The sequence below is a fragment of the Taeniopygia guttata genome, chromosome 1 (assembly GCF_048771995.1).
Source record: "Taeniopygia guttata chromosome 1, bTaeGut7.mat, whole genome shotgun sequence".
In the NCBI taxonomy this organism is placed as follows: domain Eukaryota; kingdom Metazoa; phylum Chordata; class Aves; order Passeriformes; family Estrildidae; genus Taeniopygia; species Taeniopygia guttata.
The window spans coordinates 76,445,838-76,468,322 of NC_133024.1; the positions used below are offsets into that span (position 1 = coordinate 76,445,838).

The following is a 22,485-nucleotide window of genomic DNA, read 5'->3' on the forward strand; positions in this document are numbered from 1 at the left end:
GGAAAGGCAGAAAAGGCTTTGGCTCTGTGTAAGCCCTGCTGAGCAATTACAAAAACATCTCTTTTTTATCAACCCTGTCTTCAGCTACTTGTTCCCAGCACAAATCCAAGATACAGCCCCATAGCAGCCATGGTGAAGAAATTAATTCTACCCCAGCCAAAACCAGCACCTTTAAAGCAGGAAAAGGCAATCCTCTTTATTACCTTTTTTGACTTTTTAAGTTCTGTCTTTGGCATAGATTTGGAGTTTTAGGCAATTCCAAAGACCTTTTACGACAGAGGCAGTAAAAACATAGTATTTATCGCAGCATTCAGAGCTTGAGCAGTTACACATTTCTTTATGCTGCCTTTATATTCTTTTCCCAGCCCTTGATGCTAGAGCTTGACAGATTAAAGGCAAGTAAGGCATTTGTGCTGGAAGAACTTCAGCCCTTTCACCATGCCTTGCTGTGAAACTCATGGCCCTGGGGAGGAGCAGTCTCTTCAGTCTACATGTAACATCAGGCAATAATTTTTGAGACAGTGTTGCCTTAAGTAAACACTTAATTGAGCCATAAGAATACCGACATCTCTTTCTTACTTATCATGCCTTTTAAAAATCAAAGGCTCATTTCAGAACAAATGAGCCACAGTGTAATATTTGTAGCCTTTTTAATTTTCTTAGGCACATGTATCTGTGTGTGCAAACTTGAAAGTTGTCTGTTGCTGAAGTAGTTTCCTCCCCACTCCCTTGGCTTTTGTGTGTGATACACAAAACCAGAACTTGCAGCCATGTTTGAAGTTGATGTGCCATTGGGAAGGCAGTGCTGAGCACAGGTATTTCTGCAGTTGTGGCTGTTCCCCACTCCCTCCCTTCACCTCTTCCCTGTCTCCAAGTGATCACTCTTCTAGTGATCCACAGACTGTTCACATCCTTGGCAAGTCCCTCGGGACATTTCACAGCCTCTGCATCTCTCTATCACATGAAATTAAATGCTGTCATCATGTGTTTCTGCTACCCTAGTCTATTTAAAGTCTGAGCAGTCTTCCTGTCCTAGGAAGTTCAAGGAAAAGGCAGATGGGGGGCAGAAGTTGTTTCCCTGCCAAGATGAGAAGCATTGGCCACTGCACTCTGGCACATGCCCAGGATGTTGCTCCTTCCAGCTCTTGGCTGTTCTTCCGGCTCTGACTCAAGTCCCTGCCCTGCTGCAGGCAGGGTTGGGAGGCAAATTCCACTGAAACCCCATCCTCTTCAGGTTGTCCCTGAAGAGACAGGGACATCCCAGAGCAGGATGTCTGCTGCTGCTGAGCTGGTTCCTGTACTAGACGTCAAACCCCCCCTGTTTGTGGCTGGCTGTCCTTGCAGGTGACAGTGACCTGCAGCTCTGGATCCATGTGGTCACCACCGCTGGCCATGCTGGTGCTGAGCCTGCCAGGGACTATCAGGTGGTACCACATGATACTAATTATGATTAATACTCCTTGGTGGCCAGCAACAGCTTCCAGTGGCCTCTCTGGTGCCACAAGCCCACTGTGGTATAGGGATAACCACCTTTAGCCACTTTTCCACCCTTCAGCCCTTAGGCAGTGCAGGTGGGGGGCTGGACACACCAAAGCAAGCCTAAGGCATTTGCATTGTTTATCTGAACAGGTTGATCTAAGCCAATTTATTCCTAAAATGCAGGTGATTTAGGTGCTTTATATAGGCTCTTACATCCACAAGTATGAGTAGAATGACTTTAAAAAGACTGTAATAAATAAATATAAACCTCTTAGCAGAAGCTGGAGGGAGTGACTGGAAAATGATATTTTCATGGGTTTCAAAGAAATATAAGGGTGAGTTACTGCATAACTCACAGTAAGCCCAAGAAATCCACCCTTTTCAAAGTTTCAGATGTGCTACTTTTTCTCTATGGCCATCCCTAAACATTCTTAAACACTGTGGTTTGAATTAGTGTGCTGTATTATATGACATGGATGGTGCTGGGATAACTCACACTGCCAGACAAATGTCTCTCTTTGTCTGCTGCTAATGGTGATGTTGAGTTGTGTAGCTGGTTTTACATTGCAGTGAATGAGAGCAATGTATGCCATATGCACCACAGAAGATTACCAGTGGCTAACCAAGAACACATAGATCATTAGTTTTTATGTCATTTGTGCTGTGAAAAATACTCCTTAAAAACTGACAAAAGAGGGAGCTGTCTGAAGGAGTTCTGTCAGGTAAAAACAATTTTGCTTAGCTGAATTTTCTTAATATGAATGAAAGGAGTTTATCCTAAAGACAGTTACAAACAGGAATTATCCTATAAATTAGATTTCTAACATATTCAATAAAATTAAAAGCCTTGGTAACTGACAGTCAAGTCGTTTGTATGACCAATTAGTCATATTTCTGTTTACATACTAAAAATCATTTATGCAGGTGATAAATTTTGGTCTTGTATTTCTTTTCCACAGGAGTTTATTAGACTGGGCAGTCTTAGTAAGTTGTCTGGAAAAGGTTTACAGCAACGGATGTTTTTTCTGGTAAGCAAGAAGACAATTTTTCTTTGTACAATGAAATGTAACTCTAGGCATCTACTAGACATAACTGTTAGACTTGAATTTTCAAATATTTTTAAACAGCCTTATTTAAATTAACATAGTACATCCCCGCGCAGCTGGTTGTTAAGAACCTACATTTCTGTTCAAATCCAATATTCTCTTTGTAACTGCTTCTTACAAAGAGAAAACTATTTTTCATATGACATTGTAAATATAATGATAAAATAATACCTCCTTGCACCTTGTCTTAAATAAAAGCAGAGTCATTACAAAATGAAAAGTGGCACCAAGGATAGTGATCATATTCAGAAAAGAAGATAAAGAGTGACTCCTGGTGATATGAACAATAATTCACATAATGCTCTCAGAACACATTACAGAACCAAATTTTTCCATAAATCATCCAGTTCCAACCTGAGTGCCCAGCATTTTGATGGACCTGCCTGTACTTGGAGACACATTTTGTAAGTTTTGCACTAGGCAAGTTTGTCTCCTCCCACCACTTTGATGTCATGGTGATCCCATTTGGTCTCTGATCCACAAGAGTCCACTGGATAGTTCCTCCTCTCTTTTCTTCCCAGCCAGCTGATTTGCTCCCAAGCTCCTCATGTTACTGCTGTTGTGCCCTTGGTGCTGGTGTCTTAGGACACCCAGCAGAGTGCACAGATTTTTTAGTACACAAAACCCTGAAGAGTCAGTGCAGTGTGGCAGTAGAATACTTCCTTGGCTTCTTTTGTGCAAAAGGTGAAGGCAGTGGCTATGTTGAAAAGCTTGTGAGTGTGCTAGATTTTACAAGGCGTTTGATATTTAATCTTTCAAATGAGTCAAAGATATAACCTGATAAATCTACCTGAGTAGGATTAGCCTTTGCCTTTAAAGGCACTGAAGAGGAAGCCTAATAAATACAGTGCATATTTTCTTGCATACCAACAGATACTAGATGATGCCTTGGTATTATTATATAATGTATAAAACATTAAAAATCTGAGAACTAGACTCTCAAGTCAGTTGCTTTCACTGTTAAAGAAGTCTTTTATCTGTGTTAAGCAGCAGAATCTATTTGGAGGTATAATCCCAGGTGAGTACTGTGGGATTCCAAATAGATGTGTAATCATTGGCAAAATTAAATCCCCCTCTAGTGGCTGATCCACAAAGTTTCATGAATTACTGCTGCTGCATTGTAGAGGTCTATGGTAAGAGCTATGTTTCACACCACAGAGAATGATTTTCTTGATGATCTGCTTTGAGAAAAACACCCTTTGACCCAGGTGGCCTAGTGAAAATATTCCGTTCATTTTATGGCAACAAAATGCACGCAGTCATTTGACGTGCTTCGGACAACTGTTGTTACCTGCAGGAAGCTCTACAAATTGAGATTTTCAGTCCCTTCACCTTGGTATTTTTAACCTAAAACCACCTACCTTAAAAAAGGTCTCCCAGCTTCCTTTGAATAGGGGGCGTAAAAGACAGCCACTCTGTTTAATGGGCTGAGTTGGACTCACCTCTTGGGCAGCTTTACCTATCTTTTCTCTCAAAGAGAAAATACTGGTGAAGCACACACCTTCCATAGCTTCAAAGTGCAGCAGAGTGTGAAATGTACTGCTCTGTTTCACCCCTGTTGTGCCTTGGTAGTTCTGACCCAGAGATCACAAAGGGAACATTAGAAGGCATTGGAAAATATCCAGTGAAAAATTAAGGAAACATACCTAAAACTAACCGGAAAGGAGGGTAGAGAAGATAACAGGTACTAACACTAGGTAGTGGAATATTGTGGAAGCCAGTATTTTGGATTAATTAATTAGGACTGCGATATAAATACTCAGATTTCCTGTATTCACTGTTCTCTTTTTTTTTCATACGTAAATGCCAGCCAACCACTGTACTGATGCTTATCCTTGCTTTGTAGTTTAATGATATCCTGTTATACACAAGTAGAGGTCTGACAGCATCTAATCAGTTTAAAGTCCATGGACATCTTCCACTGTATGGCATGACAGTAAGTATTGTGAGAACTTAAGGGATTCATGCATAAGTGGCCATTTGTGGTCTCATCTTAATAGCTTGATGAATTTCTGCTGGGCTGAAAACAGCAGCAAAGGGAAGGTGTTCTCTAAATCTGTCTTGGGTTCAGCATCTGTTCCTGCAGCCTTCTGCACAGAGGTGATCACATAGCAAAAATGAGGAGGGAAAAGATATTTTTGAGGGCTGCTTCCTCACAATGCAGACTTCTCTGGAGATGGGGTCTTTGTTTTTTTCAACCATTAATTTGACCATGATTCTTACAACTAATTCATCACCAATTCATTATAGACACACACAAGACAAGGAAACAGTTGTAACAATCTAATTTCTATAAAAAATGCATTTCCTAGTATTTCCAGCTCTATATCTTAAAGCCAAAGTTGGGCGAATCTGGCAGCAAAATGTTATTTGGAGCTCTTGTTGCAATTCTTCTGGAAAATAGCCATTTTAAGCCTATTTACCCCTTTTGTATTGTTTCAAACTATTTTTTTGCTGATTTCAAAATGCTTTCATTCCCTTTATTATTTTCAGTGGAATTTCTCACTGTTTGGTATCAATTCTATGCTGTTCTCCTAAGAATTTAATTGTCACTACCACAGTACTTGATTTTCTGTAAACACTTGCAAGATTTCAAGTTTTATCTAGCATTTCAAGGGATCTACTCAGTTGATGGCCATTTGGCCTGGACTTGCTCTCAGCAGAACTGTGCTATGCTACAGTTTCCAGAGCACTCCCAGCATTTAACACATCCTTTTGTACAATAAATCACTCTTCTGATAAAAATACTGCTATTTTCTTTGGCACAAAGCAGACAAAGCCATGCTTTTGGTTCAAGACATTATTGCAGAACTTACTGCTCTTCCAACTTGCAAGGCACTGTTATTTTCCTCAATACCTACCTCAAATTTGAGAGCATTTCTCATATTTTCTTTTCCCCAATGGTAAGAGCTCATTCAGTTCACTGTTTCTCCTTAAGAAATATGTACTTCCTGCAATCTGACTGCATTTGGCCTTTTACCTCTCAGATGGAGGAAAGTGAGGAGGAATGGGGAGTTCCTCACTGTCTGACACTACGAGGTCAACACCAGTCCATCGTCGTTGCTGCAAGGTAATTCAGTGGAGACAAAGTCCACATGTGAATTGTATTTCTCTGCAGCTGTCACAATGGGACAGAGATGCATCATTTTGTTTGCATTTGCTCCTAAAACTATCTCCTCAAAGGTATATTCTTTTGTGAAAGCCATTTGTTAAGAAAAAAGTGGATGGGAGACACAATAGAGCGGCAATTGTGCAAGTTGGAAGCAAAACTAAACTATCAGGGGAAAAAAAAGTAGCATCTTGTGTCTGAATTTATTTATTTCAGTTAAAAGTAAGCTCAGCTTGTGTCTATTTCTTAGAGTTTGTTTTCAGCCTGTATGAAGGTGAATAAAAGCTGAATTTTCATTGTTAGTACCCGTGCTGAAATGGACAAATGGACTGAGGACATCCAGATGGCAATAGACCTGGCGGAGAAAAGCAGTGGCCCTGCCCCAGAGTTACTGGCAAGCAGCCCACCTGACAATAGTAAGTAAATGCCAGAGAGTAGGTTTTATTCACTTTTGTCAGTATGATTGGTGGTTGCTTCTAAGCAAAGTGGTGAGAAGTGTTGGCCACAGGTCAAACTGAGACATTCAAACTTGATTTATATACATATATATGTATAGATATACTGAGATATGTGCCACTTGAATGTTCTTGTTGATGTTAGCAGAGAGTTTCATTGAATAGAGAAGTGACTTAAGCATAATGATTCCAGGAACTCTTTGGGCAGTGCCTGTCCTTGAAAAGTATTAAAAACACCAACAAAGCATGGTAGTTAGCCTTTAATTCTAACATTTGCAGAAACACATAAATTAAATATATAAAATAATCTATTTAAAATCTGGACAAAATTATTTCGAAAATGGTGTTTTAAAATTAATTCACAATACTGCAGACAGAATTTATATGTTTAATTTTTCCACTTATATATGTTGTTGCATAGAGGAAGAAAGATGCTTTTTCCCTGCATTTCATAGAGTCTCCTGATGAAACTACTGTAGACCAGGAATCTGAGGACGACCTCAGTGCATCCCGCACCTCACTCGAACGTCAGTCACCACACCGTGGCAACACTACGGTGCACGTCTGCTGGCACAGAAATACCAGTGTTTCAATGATCGACTTTAGTATTGCTGTGGAGGTATCTGCCTCAGAACAACCTGAACTGCAGCTCCAGGCTTGCTTTTGAATGACAATTTCCTTTTTGCTCCTCCTTAACAAGTGCACTGTTCCCTTGTCTCCTCCTGGGGAAGTTTCAAGCACGCTTATTAAAGCGCTTCCCATATTCCCAAATGACAGCATAAACCATCATGCAAGAAGCACAGATCTGCTCCTGTAGTGCACCTCTGTAAAATCAGTTAGAGCAGTAATTTTCGTAGACATAACTATCAAAAAAAAAAAAAAAAAAAAGCTGATGCCCTTTAGAAAGTAAAGCAGTTCAAACTGTCTTAATGCTTTCAGTTACAGAGGCATTAAGTCATTGCTCGAGCGGAAAGGATATTGTCTTTAGCTGCTGCAGCCAGAGTTTTAATTATGTGTATTACTAACTTACTTTCTTTACCTAGCCATCTTTTCTGGAACCTTGTCTCATTGCTCAGTCTCATCTGCTTTTTCTTTATTTGCATTTTCCACCTCAAAATAAACCCCTTTTTTACCACTCTGATCACAGCTAAGCCAATTTGATACACATTCGTTAATTCTGTACTCAACAGCCAAGGTGCAGACATTGTCTTTTCAAAGATTGAAAAGAAAGACTCCTAGCTCAGTGTAGGTTTTAGGATGAGGTGGTAAGCCTGCTGAGGTGTTCTTTCACCAAAGAGAGTCCAAGGAGCTCTGTGTACTTTATCACAGCCCTCAGCAAATGGAAATTTATGCTTTATGAAAATGGAAAAAGGAACCTTAAAGCTGAGTGGATTTGCACTCGAGTGGCAGCCCTCAGACATCAGGCCACCATTGCTCTAGAGAAGAGATACTGATGCAGAACATAGGGATACAAGGACAAACATATTCACGGTTTGTGTAACTGCTTCTGTTTCTAAACAGGAGGTGAGTTTGTTGCTGAAGCACGACAAAATTATTCCATACTAAAAAATGCTGACTGTAGAGCCTCATTTCAGTCCCACATAGGTGGGATTTTCCATTCTTCATACTCTTATATCCTGCAAGGAAAGAATAGTTCAGCACAGGACAAGGTTTCGCATTTTTTCCTAAAGCAGAGGGCTTATTATAAACAGATATAGAACTTACACCAGTGACTCATTCTAATGATTAAAACGTTTAGTTAGGCAAATCTAACTAGGTTTGAGATCAGTGTTTATTGTTGCTCATTTTTCTTCCTTCCCTGTGCCTCAAATGAACACAAAGCAGTGAAGACCAAGCACAGCCTGGAGCCATGCATTGTTCTGTGAACACATCTCCAGCTCCACTGCTGCTCACACCACCTGCTCCATGCGTGGCAGGTCCCGCTCATGCTCACGTTGTCCTGTTGGTGCCTCTCACTTCAGCATTACCGTTTATTTTCTTTGTGTCTCTCCCTCCTTTCTGTCTCTCTCGTGGTAGAAGATCCTCTCTCTGTCAGTGACTGTTCCTCCCTACCTGCTGGACTGATCAGTGATCAGCGGCCTGTTTCCATTTCATATGTCTGCTGGTACCGAATGCAAAGCCTGTCCTTTTATGATATCCTCCAGAGTAATGAGGTAACAGAAAATTAAGGAGTACACCTGTAACTTAGGGCAAGGAGGCAGTAGTCCAGATATTAGAGAACAGGATGAGTTAAAGGAAAGGCTTTAATTCATATCCAAGGCTGGTGAAAACAGAACTTTGTTAGAATACTTCATTTGTAGTAGTTACACCAGGAACCCCAGATTTCAACTATTAAACTTTACAGATAAAGGTAATTAGCTTCTGCAATAAAGAAGATTCTGAGCCAGGCAAGAGCCCTTCACAGTCAACAAGGAATGGGAAGTCATTATTAATCCACTGAGAATCCCCCTTCATTTGCAAGGAACAGTGATGCTTGGCTTTCCATCTTCACTATGTGAAGAGCAGTTGCTTCAAGCAGCCATTAAATACATGTATTTGGTTATGGCTTACTCCTCCTTTATATTAAACGATCCAAAATCCAGCTAAAAATAAGGTTAACAGTCCTTGTTTTTGAAATCTTTGAAAAGTACCGTGTGAAGTCCCTGGGTACAGAGACCTCAATCTCTATCTGCAATTCTAAAGTATGTCATAATTTTCCTTTACATCACAAATTCATGTCAGACTTTCTGTTTCCATTCTATTTAAGTACCATTCTAAAAGATGAGAGTAGGATTAACGAGACTGAGGTTTAGTAGCAACTTGCCAAAAGCCACCTCAGTTGATAATCAGTGTAGTAGCTTTGAGTTTTTGGAAGTACACAGCTGCAAACAAACAAATACATTACATAAAGTACTGCTCAGCAGTAGAAAAATGCAGAAGAAAAGTATGTCCAGTCAACCAAAGCATTTTCATTTACAACCAGGTCACATAAAACCAGATAAAAGCAAATAATTTTTCTTACAATAACTAAGCTGCAGGCACCTTTCACTGTTTTACTTGGCTGCTTTTGATCTGTTTCAGAACCAGCTGTCTGGAAATCTGCTAAGAAAATTCAAAAATAGCAACGGGTGGCAGAAGCTTTGGGTGGTGTTCACCAACTTCTGCATGTTCTTCTATAAATCGCACCAGGTAACCAACTGTGCAAGTGTGAGTGGCTGGAGAAGACAGTGGGGGGCTCTTTTCCAAAGAGGCAGCTGAGAGAAAAGTGGCTATCAGTCACGGATGCTGTAGGCTGGAGCAGCAGGTGCAATGGTCACGGCTGCCCACACAGCCTTTACTACCACTAGCACACAGAGCAGGGCTTGTTCTCACTGCTCCTGGGTTGGTTCTTTCCTGAAGCTTTCAGCAGTCACAGTGTCATTCTTGAAAGCACAGCAGAGCTCACCACTGCTCAGAAGCTGTGGTGCAAGTTTAAACCAGGCTTTTTATCACTACAATTAAAAACTTAATTGTGACTTACAAATTCTGTTTACCATTACTGACACTTAAGCCAAATAAGAGAACAGTGGTCAATAATTTAATCCACCTGAACAAATATTTTACTGCAAAAGTAGGGGATTTCTATTTAGAATCTGTTGGACTTCTGAATCTGTTTGAGCAGGGCATAAGCACGAAGTAACTCAAGTTGCTACATTGTGCTTTCATTGTTATAGAAATCCTTAATGATTAAAGAAGGAATTGAAGGATATTCCACAGGTAAGAGGATAAAGAAATTGTTTGCCATGCAGTAACTGGACTTCAGCAGTGAACCTGCTGGGTGGCCAGCACACTTCTAAAGGAGTAGGAGTTTGCAAGCTGAGGATGAACCTGGGTGGTGCCCTGGCAGTGGCAAATGATGGAGCATTATGTTAATCAGTTTGGAAGTAATGAAACTCCAAGATATGAGCCAGCTTTCCTTCAAGGAAATACTGAGAGGATCAGCCAGCAGCAGATCCTTATGCAAAAGGTCTATAATGATGACCAACTGAAACTGCCAGACAATCTTATTGCAATTTATAAATTTTGTATTTTTCTGCACACATGTAGAAACACAGTGACCTTTAAACGAATGGGTATCTGCTTTCCATTTACTTATGTGCTCTCTTTATTTAAGGGCATTTGATCTCACAGCACTTTCCATGATATCTTTTCAGGACAATCATCCTTTAGCCAGCCTTCCTTTATTGGGATATTCACTTACCCTTCCTACTGAATCTGAAAACATTCACAAAGACTACGTGTTCAAGCTACATTTCAAATCCCATGTGTACTACTTCAGGGCTGAAAGTGAATACACCTTTGAAAGGTAAGTTTGTTTTTGAGAGAAAATTTTTGTTAAATTCCAGAAGCACTCTTCCAAAGGTTAGTAAGTACAAAGTTTATTAAATAAGTTGGTTCAGTAATACAGGCAAGTGGTTCAGCGCAACTGGAAAAGGATCTTTTAAAATTATTAAGGAAATTTTAAACCTGATACCACTAAAATCCAGTGATTGGTTGTGATGGTATGGAAGAGGTAATAGTAATTACTGCAAAACCTGGAATTACCCAGTCGAAATTGATCAGGCTGGCTGAAGCCAGGGAAGCTCCATGCCTCAGACTTCAGGAAGCATGTGAACAGATCACAGGTCACCTCAGTAGCTCTTCAGAATAGCTTGACTTCCTTTAGTACAACTGCATGGAAAATCCACCTGAAACAAAATTCCAATTTTTATAGAGGCAGCTGTTTCTACTACATATTTATGCCACTTCACCATGTAATTTTTACACCTCCCACTGAACTTCAGATACATGGAGAGTCGGAAAAGGCACTATTCCTCCTAATTTGTGGTTTGTGATCTAATTTAGCTCTCTTATATGAAGCATGAATATTTCAAAAAACATGATGAGTTAATCAAAGAAAACTGCTCTTAACCTTTAGCCATGTCAGTCCAAAACTATAAACAAGGCAAAGTGGTGATAAAATAAAAACATGAAATGCCTTTATCAGTTCTAGGAAAAATAATCAGAAATTGCAGCTAAAGTACATTTTTTTTCTCTCAGATTAAGAATGGCTGGTCTCAATTGCTCATTGCTTGGACCACTCAGAAAAAAGATATTTGGTGTCTGCAGAGCAAGTAAAACCACTATTAACTTCACAAGTTTTGGATCCCATTACCTGCTGTCTGTTCTCTCTAAACTTCCTTAGAGTTTTGGCAGTTGATCCTCTTGCCTCGAGATGGATTGAGGGGTGAAGTAGGAAGATGCTGCCACAGGCACTAAAAATCAGACTGTACAACCAATAGCACAGACTGTATCTGTCAAGAAATTCTCCCCTGGGAACTGACCTTTCTTTTGTTTGTGTCTCCTCACAGATGGATGGAAGTGATCCGAAGTGCCACCAGCTCTGCCTCACGCACTCGAGCTCTGAGTCACAAAGAGCCTCACGCCTATTGACGGCTGAACAAGCCGCTGTGTTGATTGTCCAGCAGCTGCTGATTTTCTAGAGGACAATTGAAACTCTTTTTTCTCCCTCCAAGTTTAAGAAAACTTACACTTTGGTAAAAGAAGAGAATAAGTATGGTTTTGCAGAAACTGTCACAATTCCTCAGCAAAACTGTTTAAGTTCTCCATATAAACAAACTAGCTTACCACCATCCCAGTGGCTGCGGTTCATTTAATGTCTTGTATTTTGTCATTCTGTGCTGTTTTTAGCTTGTGCCAGTATTAAAATATTGTCCTTATTAGGGTGCCAAATGCCAAAAGATGTTTTGTTGCCTCAAAGATTGCACCTAAAAGAACTCCCAGATGACTGAAATCTGAAAACTTTCTCCTCTGAGGCAAACACTATTTTCTTCTCTTTTCATAAAAATATATTATTTTTTTTTACCATGTTAATCTGTAGACTGCTGGGCTTTTAAATGTAGATGGATTTTCACAGTATAGAATATAATTATATATACAGCAAGCAGTCTAACAGGAATGAGATAACTTTCAGATTTCATGCTTTTTTCCACCAGTCTTTCTACATTTAATCAGCAACGATTTACTAATTTTCTATGTTTAACAAGGAAACAGTTGACATTCTCATTTCCCTTTGGGGTCACAAATTCATGTGGTATAAATAAAGTATAGAGTTCTTACCTAACCATTTTTTTGGTGCAAGTTGACCAAATTGTTCATCTGTTGGCTTTGAAAAGTGAGTACTACTTGCAAGACAAAAAATTTTTAAAACAATCCAGTGCAATATTATTTGGGCTGTTAATGTACTGTGAATGGTTATGTACAAGAAGAAATTAAAGGCTGTGGTGACATCCTGCTGTTTGTTTTACAAACTTGAAAGAAAACCTGTATGCTACAAGAACCGCAGCTATTTGTGATTCATTTGCAGTGTTTTGGTAACTAAATTGCTCTAAGCTGGGGGGTACTAGCCCCAAGTTTTCATCCTGCTTGCTATCCATCCCAAATTGACTTCCAGTTTATTGTTGGAATTTCAGTCTCTCCCTCTCTCCCCTGGGGCTCAGGCAGACAGAGAGCGACTTAGACAACCTGCAGCAGAATTACCAATTTCGAATGCCTAGCTTTAACATCAGCTGGCACCGCATTTTGGATAAGCTGGTGGTGTGCTGAGAAGGTTGGCAGCACTGTATCTGCAAGGCTTGGATGATTTCCCCCATGTTTTAAGAAACATTGTCACTAGGGAGATGTAAAACTTCCATTGGCAGAAGTCTGATGTGCTGGTAACACCCATCACCATTACAGGTCTTGGAGGAAGCACGGTGCTAAGCAGAGGGGGCCTGAAGGTCAGTCTGGGAAACAAAGCCAGGGAAGTTCTATCCCTGCTTTTTCTTCATCCAGCTACTTGCTTTGTTAATGGCTTGTCTGTGTGCGATGTGTAAAATGGCTTCTTACAGCTTTGCTCACAACAAAAGGGAATAAAATACCTCACACCACCACTGTACATATGCCTGTTTTGCCAGTAAAGTGTTCATTCTGTTACACCCAACCCCAGACATACCTCTGTAGAAGATGAGATGGGTTCCAAACCCCTTAGGAAAAGCAGCAGTCCCCATGGCCAAATGCAAGCACACCCTGACAAAGGGAAACTCTTTTCAGAGCATTTCCTTCAGCTGCATGGAGACCTTCAGCCCCCTGGGCAGGTAGAGTGCTGCAGTTGCTCTTTTCCTCAGCTAATGCCCCTGGGTCGATGTACCAGTGCAATAATCACACCTAACCTCGAGCATTGGCTCTGGCTAGGATGTGCTGAAGGACAAACTCAGAAAGTAGGTAGGAAAATCTGAAGCCCGTTTTCTCAGCTGCAGGTCCCACTGCCTTGTCCATTCCAAGCCTGTGACCCTACCCTGTAGTAACATACAGGAATTCCAGTGCTTCAGGACTGACCAGGAATGCGAGCAATGATCTGCATAGTGAGGAGAAGAGGAAATAACACAGCATAGGTGAATAACAACTCAGCTGCAGCCTTACTGGTTTGGGAAAACAATGCTGAAAAAGCAACAGCACTTGATGTTGCTATGAAGTAAAATGCTGCAGACCTGATCCTGCCAAAAATCACTATTATTGAGTGGTAAAATAATACTTTACAAGCCAGGGCCCTGCCTCTTCCCTTTAGAATTGTTATCTATAACAGTGAAACGCTTTTTTAAAATGGAAATTACATTGAGGGCCATGCCCTTAATTCAGTCAAAACTGAATTTTTATTTAGAACCCTGGGGCTTGTTGGATAAAATGTTAATTAACTGGAATCTGCTGGAGTAGTTTATTCTGAGCTCTCCAAAGAAATCAAGTAACATCTTTTCTCATTAAGTTTCATTTTTACACAAAGTGAATTTGGAAAATAAAGCAAAGACCAAAATATGGTGATAGTTATTGTTAATGACAGAGACTAAGTTAGGCTGTAGGTGCAACTTTCAGAATGCCCACCTAATCACCATTTTCACCTTTTTGTATTATTTTTCCGATTAAAAAAAAAGGTTTAACATAAGATTTTTTTTCTTCACTACTAGTGTGATTTTTAATTTCTTTTTAAAATGGAACCATTTGAACTACTGTCATCTGTCAGCATTTTTCTATGTGTCTATTCCCAGGGTTAACCCAAAACTGAAATGATAGTAAGAGAGTAAAATCAATTGTCTTGATGCTCATATCTTGGATACAAGCGGAGTCCACATGTGTGAATAAAACTCAATGTACTAGAAAACTCGTATGTACAACTGTACAACCACTTATTTTTAACTCTGATTCACATCATATCACTGCCTGTTCAGCGAAGCACGGCCTGCAGAGAGGCAGGGTCACTGTGTGCCAGGTCAGGAGCTATCACTAAACGCATCTTTCTCAGCTCCAGGAAAACCTCAGAGGAAGCACTCCAGGAGATTTGCTGCTGGTGTTGTTGTTACTCACCATGAAATAGCTGCCAGTTTCCAATAATGGAAAAATAAAACAAAACAGGCACTTCATTGCCTCAGGAGGTTGCACCACAGGCAAAGGGATCAAAAAAGCCTGGACTCCTGTGGTTTTTTTCAACAAGATTAAGCATCTCCAGCATTTATCTGCTGTCTAATTTAACCTCTGTTAAGATGTGTTTGATAATACACCTCAAACCTACCTCTTTTCAGAACATTTTATTTTAACAACACTGACACCTTAATGCCTTTGTAAATTCAGCTGAAACCAGACAAAAATGACAGACTGAAAGACGAGTCAGCAGGTAAGGGAAAACATGCTGTGATTGCAGAAATCTTGATAACAGTCTCTGACTAAGGAGGAAGAAAAATTCATTTTAGAGACAAAATTGGGCGTAACAGCCTGTCATTCCATCAGCCAAGAACAAGAAAGAGGATCAAGAAAGACCTGCAAAGCCCAATTTTGCCCATTCTTTCTTTCTATACAGGACCAGTTACATGGTCCTAGCCCTCAAAAGCACAGTTACCTATGTGCAGGCAGATGCACAACTCCAGCTGCTACAGCACATGGACACTGCCTCTGCACTGGGGGCACAGGAAAGCTGGTAGGGGACAAAATAATGGGCCATGTGCTACACATTCGGTTTTTAGCAGCAGAAAACTAATGAAGTACAACTACAGGAGTGCAGCTGTCACACAGTCTGTCACCAGGTAAAGATGCAATCCATGGGGGGATGAGCAAATGTAGTTTGTTATGAGCACTTCATCAGTTTCATTGGGCTAGCAGGTGGAGGCTACAAGGTGGGTTTTAAATTACTGCCATCTGCAAATGCTACAAATTCTGAGCTGATTGCCATTAAAAACCCAACACTTAAATAACCTTTCTGCATATCATTACTGACACATGGGCAATAACTGCTCTAGAAGCCCACAGAGCATCCCCTTCAGGGAAGGGGCCCTGAATCTCATCTCATCTCACTGACCACTCAGGTGGCAACATTTCATGAAACTTTCCTTCTTTATTTCTAGGTCATGTAGTTTACAAGGAGGTTTACTGTGTTAGTGTAGAGTGACAAAAGTAAAATTTAAATACACATTTATAAACAGGCAGCAGCGTTACAGAAAACAAGACACACACTTTCATGTGTAATCACGCATTAAAGACAGCAGGAAACCCTTGCATACGATTTGTCCATGGCATGTGCTCAGCACATCTGCATAATGCATTTAAAAAGAGGAAACACATCTGTGCTATACTTTCAGCTCCTCCCCAGCAGCCTACAAAACTGATTTGCAATTGTCTGGATCCTTGCAGGATACCTATGCTTATCAGCACTCTGAATAATCTTCCAGTGGTGACATTTTTGTAAGCAAAACACATTTCCTTCAAAGTCAGGTTACTGTAAAACTACTACAAACTGGTACCACACAGTTTAAAAAGCTATACAGAACATCACACAAAGTAGTGAGAGCTAAGGAAGACATTGCCCAACTACATTAAAAGCACACTAAAAGGCAGATGATGGGGTGACAGGGTACAGGAGGATGGGAACTCACACTGAGCCAGCTGCTTTGCAGTGAGGTGCCAACACACCCAGCCTCACCTTCCCCCTCCACCCACCCCTCTTGCACAGCAGGGGCAGAACACCCCAGTTAGGGCATTCCACAAAAATCAGTTTATCTTCTGTTTCCACAAGCTCACCCAACAATGATGGAGCCGCAAAGGAACCGTGGCAGAGTGAAGTTACTGCTTTGTTCTGTGTTCTGTGCCCTACCACATCATCCTTCAGTAAACTGGTCAGCAACTACAAAGTGCAACTGCAGGGAAATTTAAGGTAAAAAAATAGATCTGAGAGTTACAAAAAAGCAAGCCTTCAGTTCAAATAACTGATTTTATTGGTTTTAAACAGTGAGTTTATTTACTGCCTAATCATGAAATCCCTGACAAATAAGCAGTTCTACTAATTTAAAGGTTTGCATAAATAGGGATAACTTGTCATTTAGTATAGTCAAGACTAATGAAGTACTACCTGCACAGAAAAATCATCAGTGCAACATCATAACACAGACATGTTTTAAGCATGAAAAAATCTCTCAAAAATATCAATACACTTCTTTTCCTCTGAAAAACTGAAGCGATGCTTCTTTCAAATGAAGCTCCTCTTCTGTTACCAATATAGACCTGATTTTTAAAGCATCAATACTTTTAAATAGCAAATGATTGTACTTCTACATTCAAGATACAGCACGCTTTTTTTTTCAGTGAATCTCAGTTTAAGATAGTCTATATTTAAATAATCTGTATATTACATATAAAAATACACATCTCTACCATAAATGAGGTCTTGTCTTCTTCGAAATGCCCAAGCCTTTTGGCCACCTGCCCTCACCACAAGTCTTACTCATCTTAAGCTCTGACACATTCAAGCCAATTCTGCCACTATCTGCTCAGAGAGGACTTCCTCTACAGTTCTGGAACACAACTAAAATGCAACTCAAATCATATCTATAACTTTTCAAATTAGTGTTCAAAGAGTGTACCTTAAAATTTTATTCAACTTGCTGATTGATAAATTCTTGACAATGAAGGCAGCAGCATAAGTTTAACTTCCCCACTAAGTCTCAGAGTTCAGTGCATCTCCAAGTAAGCTCACTTTAATTTCCAGTCTGTACATTAACAGATGACTAGGGTATAGCTTACACGGATCTATTTCCGATGCAAACATACCTGTTGATTTCCTTGTACAGTCACAGCACAGGGATCTACTGAAAGCTGAATGTTCTCATATTGAGACATCAACAGGTAGATTTCCCACTGCACTGCATTCTGATGCCCATTTCACAAAAGCAGTGTGAAATTTGTTTCCTCAGAAGTGAGCCTATCCATAACACTTAAGAGCACACTAAACAACATAATTAAAAATACTAATCAAAGTGGAGTTGTAAAACATTGCTCAAATTTTAGCACTGTTCGATTTGTTTTCAATTCCCTTAGCCATAAAGGAAACCAATTGCCTCATTAGGTTGGCAAATGAATAGTGCCTGAAAGCACAATCACAAGATGAACACACACCCACATTTCTTCCAACTGTTGTTTCAACCTGGGCAGAAGTTTATTAGCTCTGTTAGCAAGACAGTGTCCTCTTACTGTTAAATTCTTAAATTAATAAATTAAGGCTATCAATATGCATAGACTAAGGGCTACCATGGTGATAGAAATCCTGGAAGGAGACCTCACCAGCTTCCACAACGGTTAGAGTACCTGGGTTTCTTGTACCAAGCCAGGAAGATATGCCTGTATTTTAAATGTTAATCCTTTCTGTTCCAAAGTTCCCACCTATATTTTTTTAAAAAAGTAAATATGTAAGTCACCTCACAGTCATGCAAAGCATAAAGCCATCATTTTCTTCATTAGAAGAAGGTTAAAATGTTCTCTTAGCTACTGGAATAAGAAGAACCTGAATATAGTCTTGGTGAAACCAACCAAGGTAAACCTCAGAGTAATACTGTGGGGCGGGGAAAAAAAAAATAGTAGTTACATAATCAACTGTGCATATAACTAATGAACTAGTATTACTGTTTCCAAGATCTATAACACCTGAAGTCAGCTATCTAAAAGCCCTCACAGGAATAGTGGAAATTTTAAAATTCAGAATTTCAAGAAGTAACTTTTCTCTGGAGAGGCAAGCAGCAGGACCCAGCACACAGCACTCAGGCTGTTTCACAGTCTCTCTGTCCAACATCTAGCAGTTTTGGCAGAGATGCACAGATCGAGGCAGCGAGACCGAATATTGAATCTATGGATAATTTTTCTTTTATGCTGAAAGACATTTGTTTTAATGATAAAAATAGGCATGATAAAGAAATACTTGCCACTGTCTCAGAATCTACACCTTAAGGAGATATTTCAGAATAAATGAAGGGAATAAAGATTTCTGTCAGCATTTATACAAGTTCAGGTGAAAAAAGACTGTGTCTGAATCTCACAAGCTTCACAAATATCTGTTACTAAAACTGAACTATTTCAGAATTTGCATTGGCACATTTTGAAACTGAAGATATGAAAGAACTCATTCTCTAGGAAAAACAGTAATTTAAATTTAAAGCTTTGAGAGGCCAGGTGTATGAAACTTAAAACAACTAGAAGTAGTACCATAAATAGAAAGTGATGCTCAGAATATAAGTAAAAAGAAAGAAATGCTAAAGAAACAGAATAAAATTGTGCCTGTGCTGAGGTACAAATAGAAGGTTCTATAATACAGGATTAACTCTTTCAATGGCAAATACTTCACATATAAAAATCTAACCGAGATTCACTTATCACATAATTCAAACTTTACATGTAATAAAAGGCAAGGCAATACTCAGTTGTGGCCTGTCAAATGTTTACCCCACTAACATTATCTACAAAAGCACTTTACCATTTTGTACACAGTGATTCCTTATGCACATTGAAAGGCTTTCTCTTAAAAAAGACATTATATACATATCTGTACACAATTCCAACAACCATGCTCCATCTCCCAGTGGAATTCTTAAAGCAAGATACCTGAGGTTTCTCAATATCTTCAATTTCTCTATCATAAACCTAAATATACATTTCAGATTTTACAAAAGGACACCTCCTTGGAATATGTGCATTATCATTTTTAAAAAATTATAGCTTTAAGGAGCTGAAAAAGATTGCCTCCATCCAAGAGACTTCATTTTCACTCTTAGGAATGTCCTTCCTCCCAAGGACTTTCAGAGACTGAGAGGCAGAACAGCATTACAGTAAATGCTTTCCATGCAGACACCATGGGATCTCTGCTGTCTTGGGAAAGCCAGGAACAAAGAGTATGTCAGTAGGATGAAGAACTTCCTCCAGCAAGGGAGTATCTGAAAGGGAAAAGAAATAGTTATTGTTGCAACTTATAGAAAGGCATTCTACAAGAAGCAGCAATGAAGTGATTTCATTTTATGCTGCTGCAGTTCTAGCCCTTTTCCTTGCACAGTGGCACTCACCACTGCCACCACATCTTAAAGGAAGAGCCATAGAACTGAACAACTCTGTTAGAGTATCACCGCCTTCCTAACAAACAGCAACAACCTGTGCTCAAATGTGTTACTGAGCAGCACTTAATGAAGAAAACATTTAGTGACCCCAACTTTCCTACTGTGCAAGCTTACATCAAATCTTTTCAAATTATTACTGGGCCAGGACAACATTATCTCTTGTTTTAAGCATATTCTTAAATCATCCAAAGAAATAAGCACACCTTTTAATCAGATTAAGTTTCCAGTAAACTTCACCAAACATCCAAAATCAAAACTGGAGGGGGAAGGTAAATGGATTCATGCACATCACTGGGCAGCTATTCTGAGGGTCTCAGTTAATTCATTCAGACAAGCTTACAAAATCCAGTTCTAACCAATTATAAGAGGGAATGAAAACATAATCAGAAACTTGTTGTTGAAAACCTGTCTTCAGTAATTAGCTACCAAATTGAGAGGGTATTATACTGAATGACCTAATGATGTAATAAAGCATACTTCTTGTAGCACCCAAACAAGAAGGAATTATTTTTTCAGAATTTGACTAGCTCCAAAAAACAGCTTTATCCCCAAGGGAAACCTACTCAGCTATGTAATGAATCAATCTCATTTTAGTGGGAGTTCTTGCTATTCATTCTTTCACTCCCTTTCTGGAGTCATTATCCCATACTAGCTGGAATATCATCCCTGAAAAAAAAAGTTCACCCATATGTGATTCACTGACAAGCATTCTCTATGAATAATTCTTTCTCTCCTAGAAGGAGAATGGAGTGCTTGCCTTCACTGCTCTAAGGCATTATGAGGAAGAAAAACAGTAACAGTCCAAGGAAGCAGAACAGAAGGAAAGCAATGCTAAATAGATATACAAAGAGTTCTGAAATCTTTCTCGCAGGACAACAATTATGAATATTGCTGTCAGAACAAGTGTATCACTTCCAGCCTGCCCAAAAATGCCCACAATTGGGCACTGTCTCCACATGGCCATTTGCAGCATCAAGTCTTTGAGGTTTCCAGTTCCAGGAAGATCTCATACCAGACTGATAAAAATACGGCACTGAAATATTAGCTGATGAAAGACTGGATTCAATTTTGGAACCCCTAATGGAAAAAACCGAGATGGAAGCTCCAGCAACTCTTTCAAGTCTGCCAGGACCAAATGAGACAGGACAGGACATCTGGCATTAGAAGTAACCTTTCAGCACTAGAGATGCTGACTGGGCTTCTTTCTTAACAGCCCATAAAGCAACAAACATGAATTGCTTGCAAATTTCTTGGCATTGGTTTTTACTGAAGGAGAAAGTGTCAGCCTGGTAATTCTGTGCTTCAACCTCAAAGCTGTGAATTCCTAAACTTTACCAAGATGTGGTTAGAGACAGTGTAAGGAAGACACCTGCTCAGGGTGATCTTCTTCCATGTGGTGGTCCATGATTAATCATTGACATGAGTTTTTTTCTAGTACCAAGCAATCCAATCTGGCTGCTGTGAGTTTCATAACAGCTGTGGGCTCCAAGATAAAATGTTGCATTTATAGCATCCCTCAGGACCTATTCTGAAATTTATACCTCTAATATTTTCTTGTGCAGCATTTAAAGGAACAGAAAATTGATTATTTATTCCTAATATATTCCTAAGGAAGGCAGTTAGAAAATCTCATGAAATTTGGCCTTTTGAAGTAAGACCAAATATTGGTTTTGGAGGTGTCACTCAAAGGCCATACAAACTGTCTTTAATGAATGAATAAGGAACCACTGACTATGTGAGGGAGGGAAACACAGACCACCTGAAAAGTCAATTTATCCATGTGGGTAAAAGAAACTAAGAGTGACACAGAGTGTTCTCTGCAACACACACCCAGACACCAAGGAAATGTGTGTCCCTTACAGGAACTGCAAAGGGAAAAGCCCGTCCAGTCTCATTTGACACACAATATGCACACCAATAGGATGAACATACATATATGCTATCACCTGAAGCTAGAAATTAGAACTGCTGATACAATTAAGTGTTTTTCCAGTAAGCAGACAGAATTGCACAAACTGTAGGCACAGGTGGTTTTCTTCTCCATTAGAAACAAAAATTAATTATTTCAATTCAACATAAGCCAAAAATTTATAGAATCAGATCTGAAGCTTTCCGTAAGCCATACTGAAATAGTTTCATTACCTCTGAAGCCTCTGAACAAGGTTTGACACCATGGTATCTGCAATGCCTGGACAAGCCTCTTCAGCTAAATAAACTGCCTTCCTCAGTTCTTCTATGGAATCTGTGTTACCACCACACACCTCACTCTTCTCTTTCAACTGAAAGGAAACCAGGAAGAAATATATCAATAAGATATTAATAAATATTTCTATACACAATATAATGCAGAAGCTTGTTAGGAAGTGACTATCAGTGTTCACAATGTTAGCATTTGACTTTCATCATACACCCTCACACACTGAAAACTTTTTTCAAGCAGAAGTTTGTCTTTACAGTACTTATCAGGATGTCATTCATCTTCACACATATTCAATCAAAAAGCAGTATTTAACTGTAGCTCTTTGGTCTCAAGATGTGGTTCCTATACTTTAGTATCCATACTTGCACACCTATAGTTTACACATATACACTGCAGTAATTTTATCAACTTTTAAAAATAATCGTATCTTTATAAATTCTTCTCTTATTCTTCATATATTCTTTTTCAAAGTTGTTTTTAAGTATTTGGGGAGAGAGTATAAAAATATAAAACTCAGAATGGGAACAAAATACACCTTTCATCACTGAAATTCAAAAGTAAAACTCTTGATGATCTGGTCCACAACTGTATCTTGGAACAGTGAAGAGCTTGAAATTTGTAGTAAGATAAATACATAAAGTAG

The 22,485-nt window shown here is 39.4% G+C and overlaps 2 protein-coding genes across 13 annotated transcripts in view; one reads left to right on the forward strand and one right to left on the reverse strand.

Annotated features, from left to right (window-relative positions):
• FARP1 (FERM, ARH/RhoGEF and pleckstrin domain protein 1) overlaps positions 1-13,125 on the forward strand; it is a 199,482-nt gene extending 186,357 nt beyond the window's left edge. For 7 of the 10 annotated variants that reach the window (XM_030270500.4, XM_030270562.4, XM_030270631.4 and 4 more), the window contains 8 exons: positions 2,439-2,507; positions 4,432-4,521; positions 5,573-5,655; positions 5,998-6,110; positions 6,605-6,768; positions 9,231-9,338; positions 10,343-10,494; positions 11,540-13,125. In XM_030270500.4, the coding sequence (XP_030126360.4) occupies positions 2,439-2,507; positions 4,432-4,521; positions 5,573-5,655; positions 5,998-6,110; positions 6,605-6,768; positions 9,231-9,338; positions 10,343-10,494; positions 11,540-11,621 (861 nt within the window). In that variant the 3' untranslated portion in view covers positions 11,622-13,125. 10 annotated transcript variants of the gene reach the window in all.
• Positions 13,126-16,465: 3,340 nt separating this feature from the next.
• The window catches only part of STK24 (serine/threonine kinase 24), a 51,344-nt gene continuing 45,324 nt past the window's right edge, over positions 16,466-22,485 (reverse strand). For all 3 annotated transcript variants that reach the window (XM_002198969.7, XM_072931460.1, XM_072931470.1), the window contains 2 exons: positions 21,785-21,921; positions 16,466-19,465 (listed from right to left, as the gene is read on the reverse strand). In XM_002198969.7, coding sequence (XP_002199005.2) covers positions 19,429-19,465; positions 21,785-21,921 — 174 coding nt within the window. In that variant the 3' untranslated portion in view covers positions 16,466-19,428. The remainder of the gene's footprint in view (positions 19,466-21,784; positions 21,922-22,485) is intronic.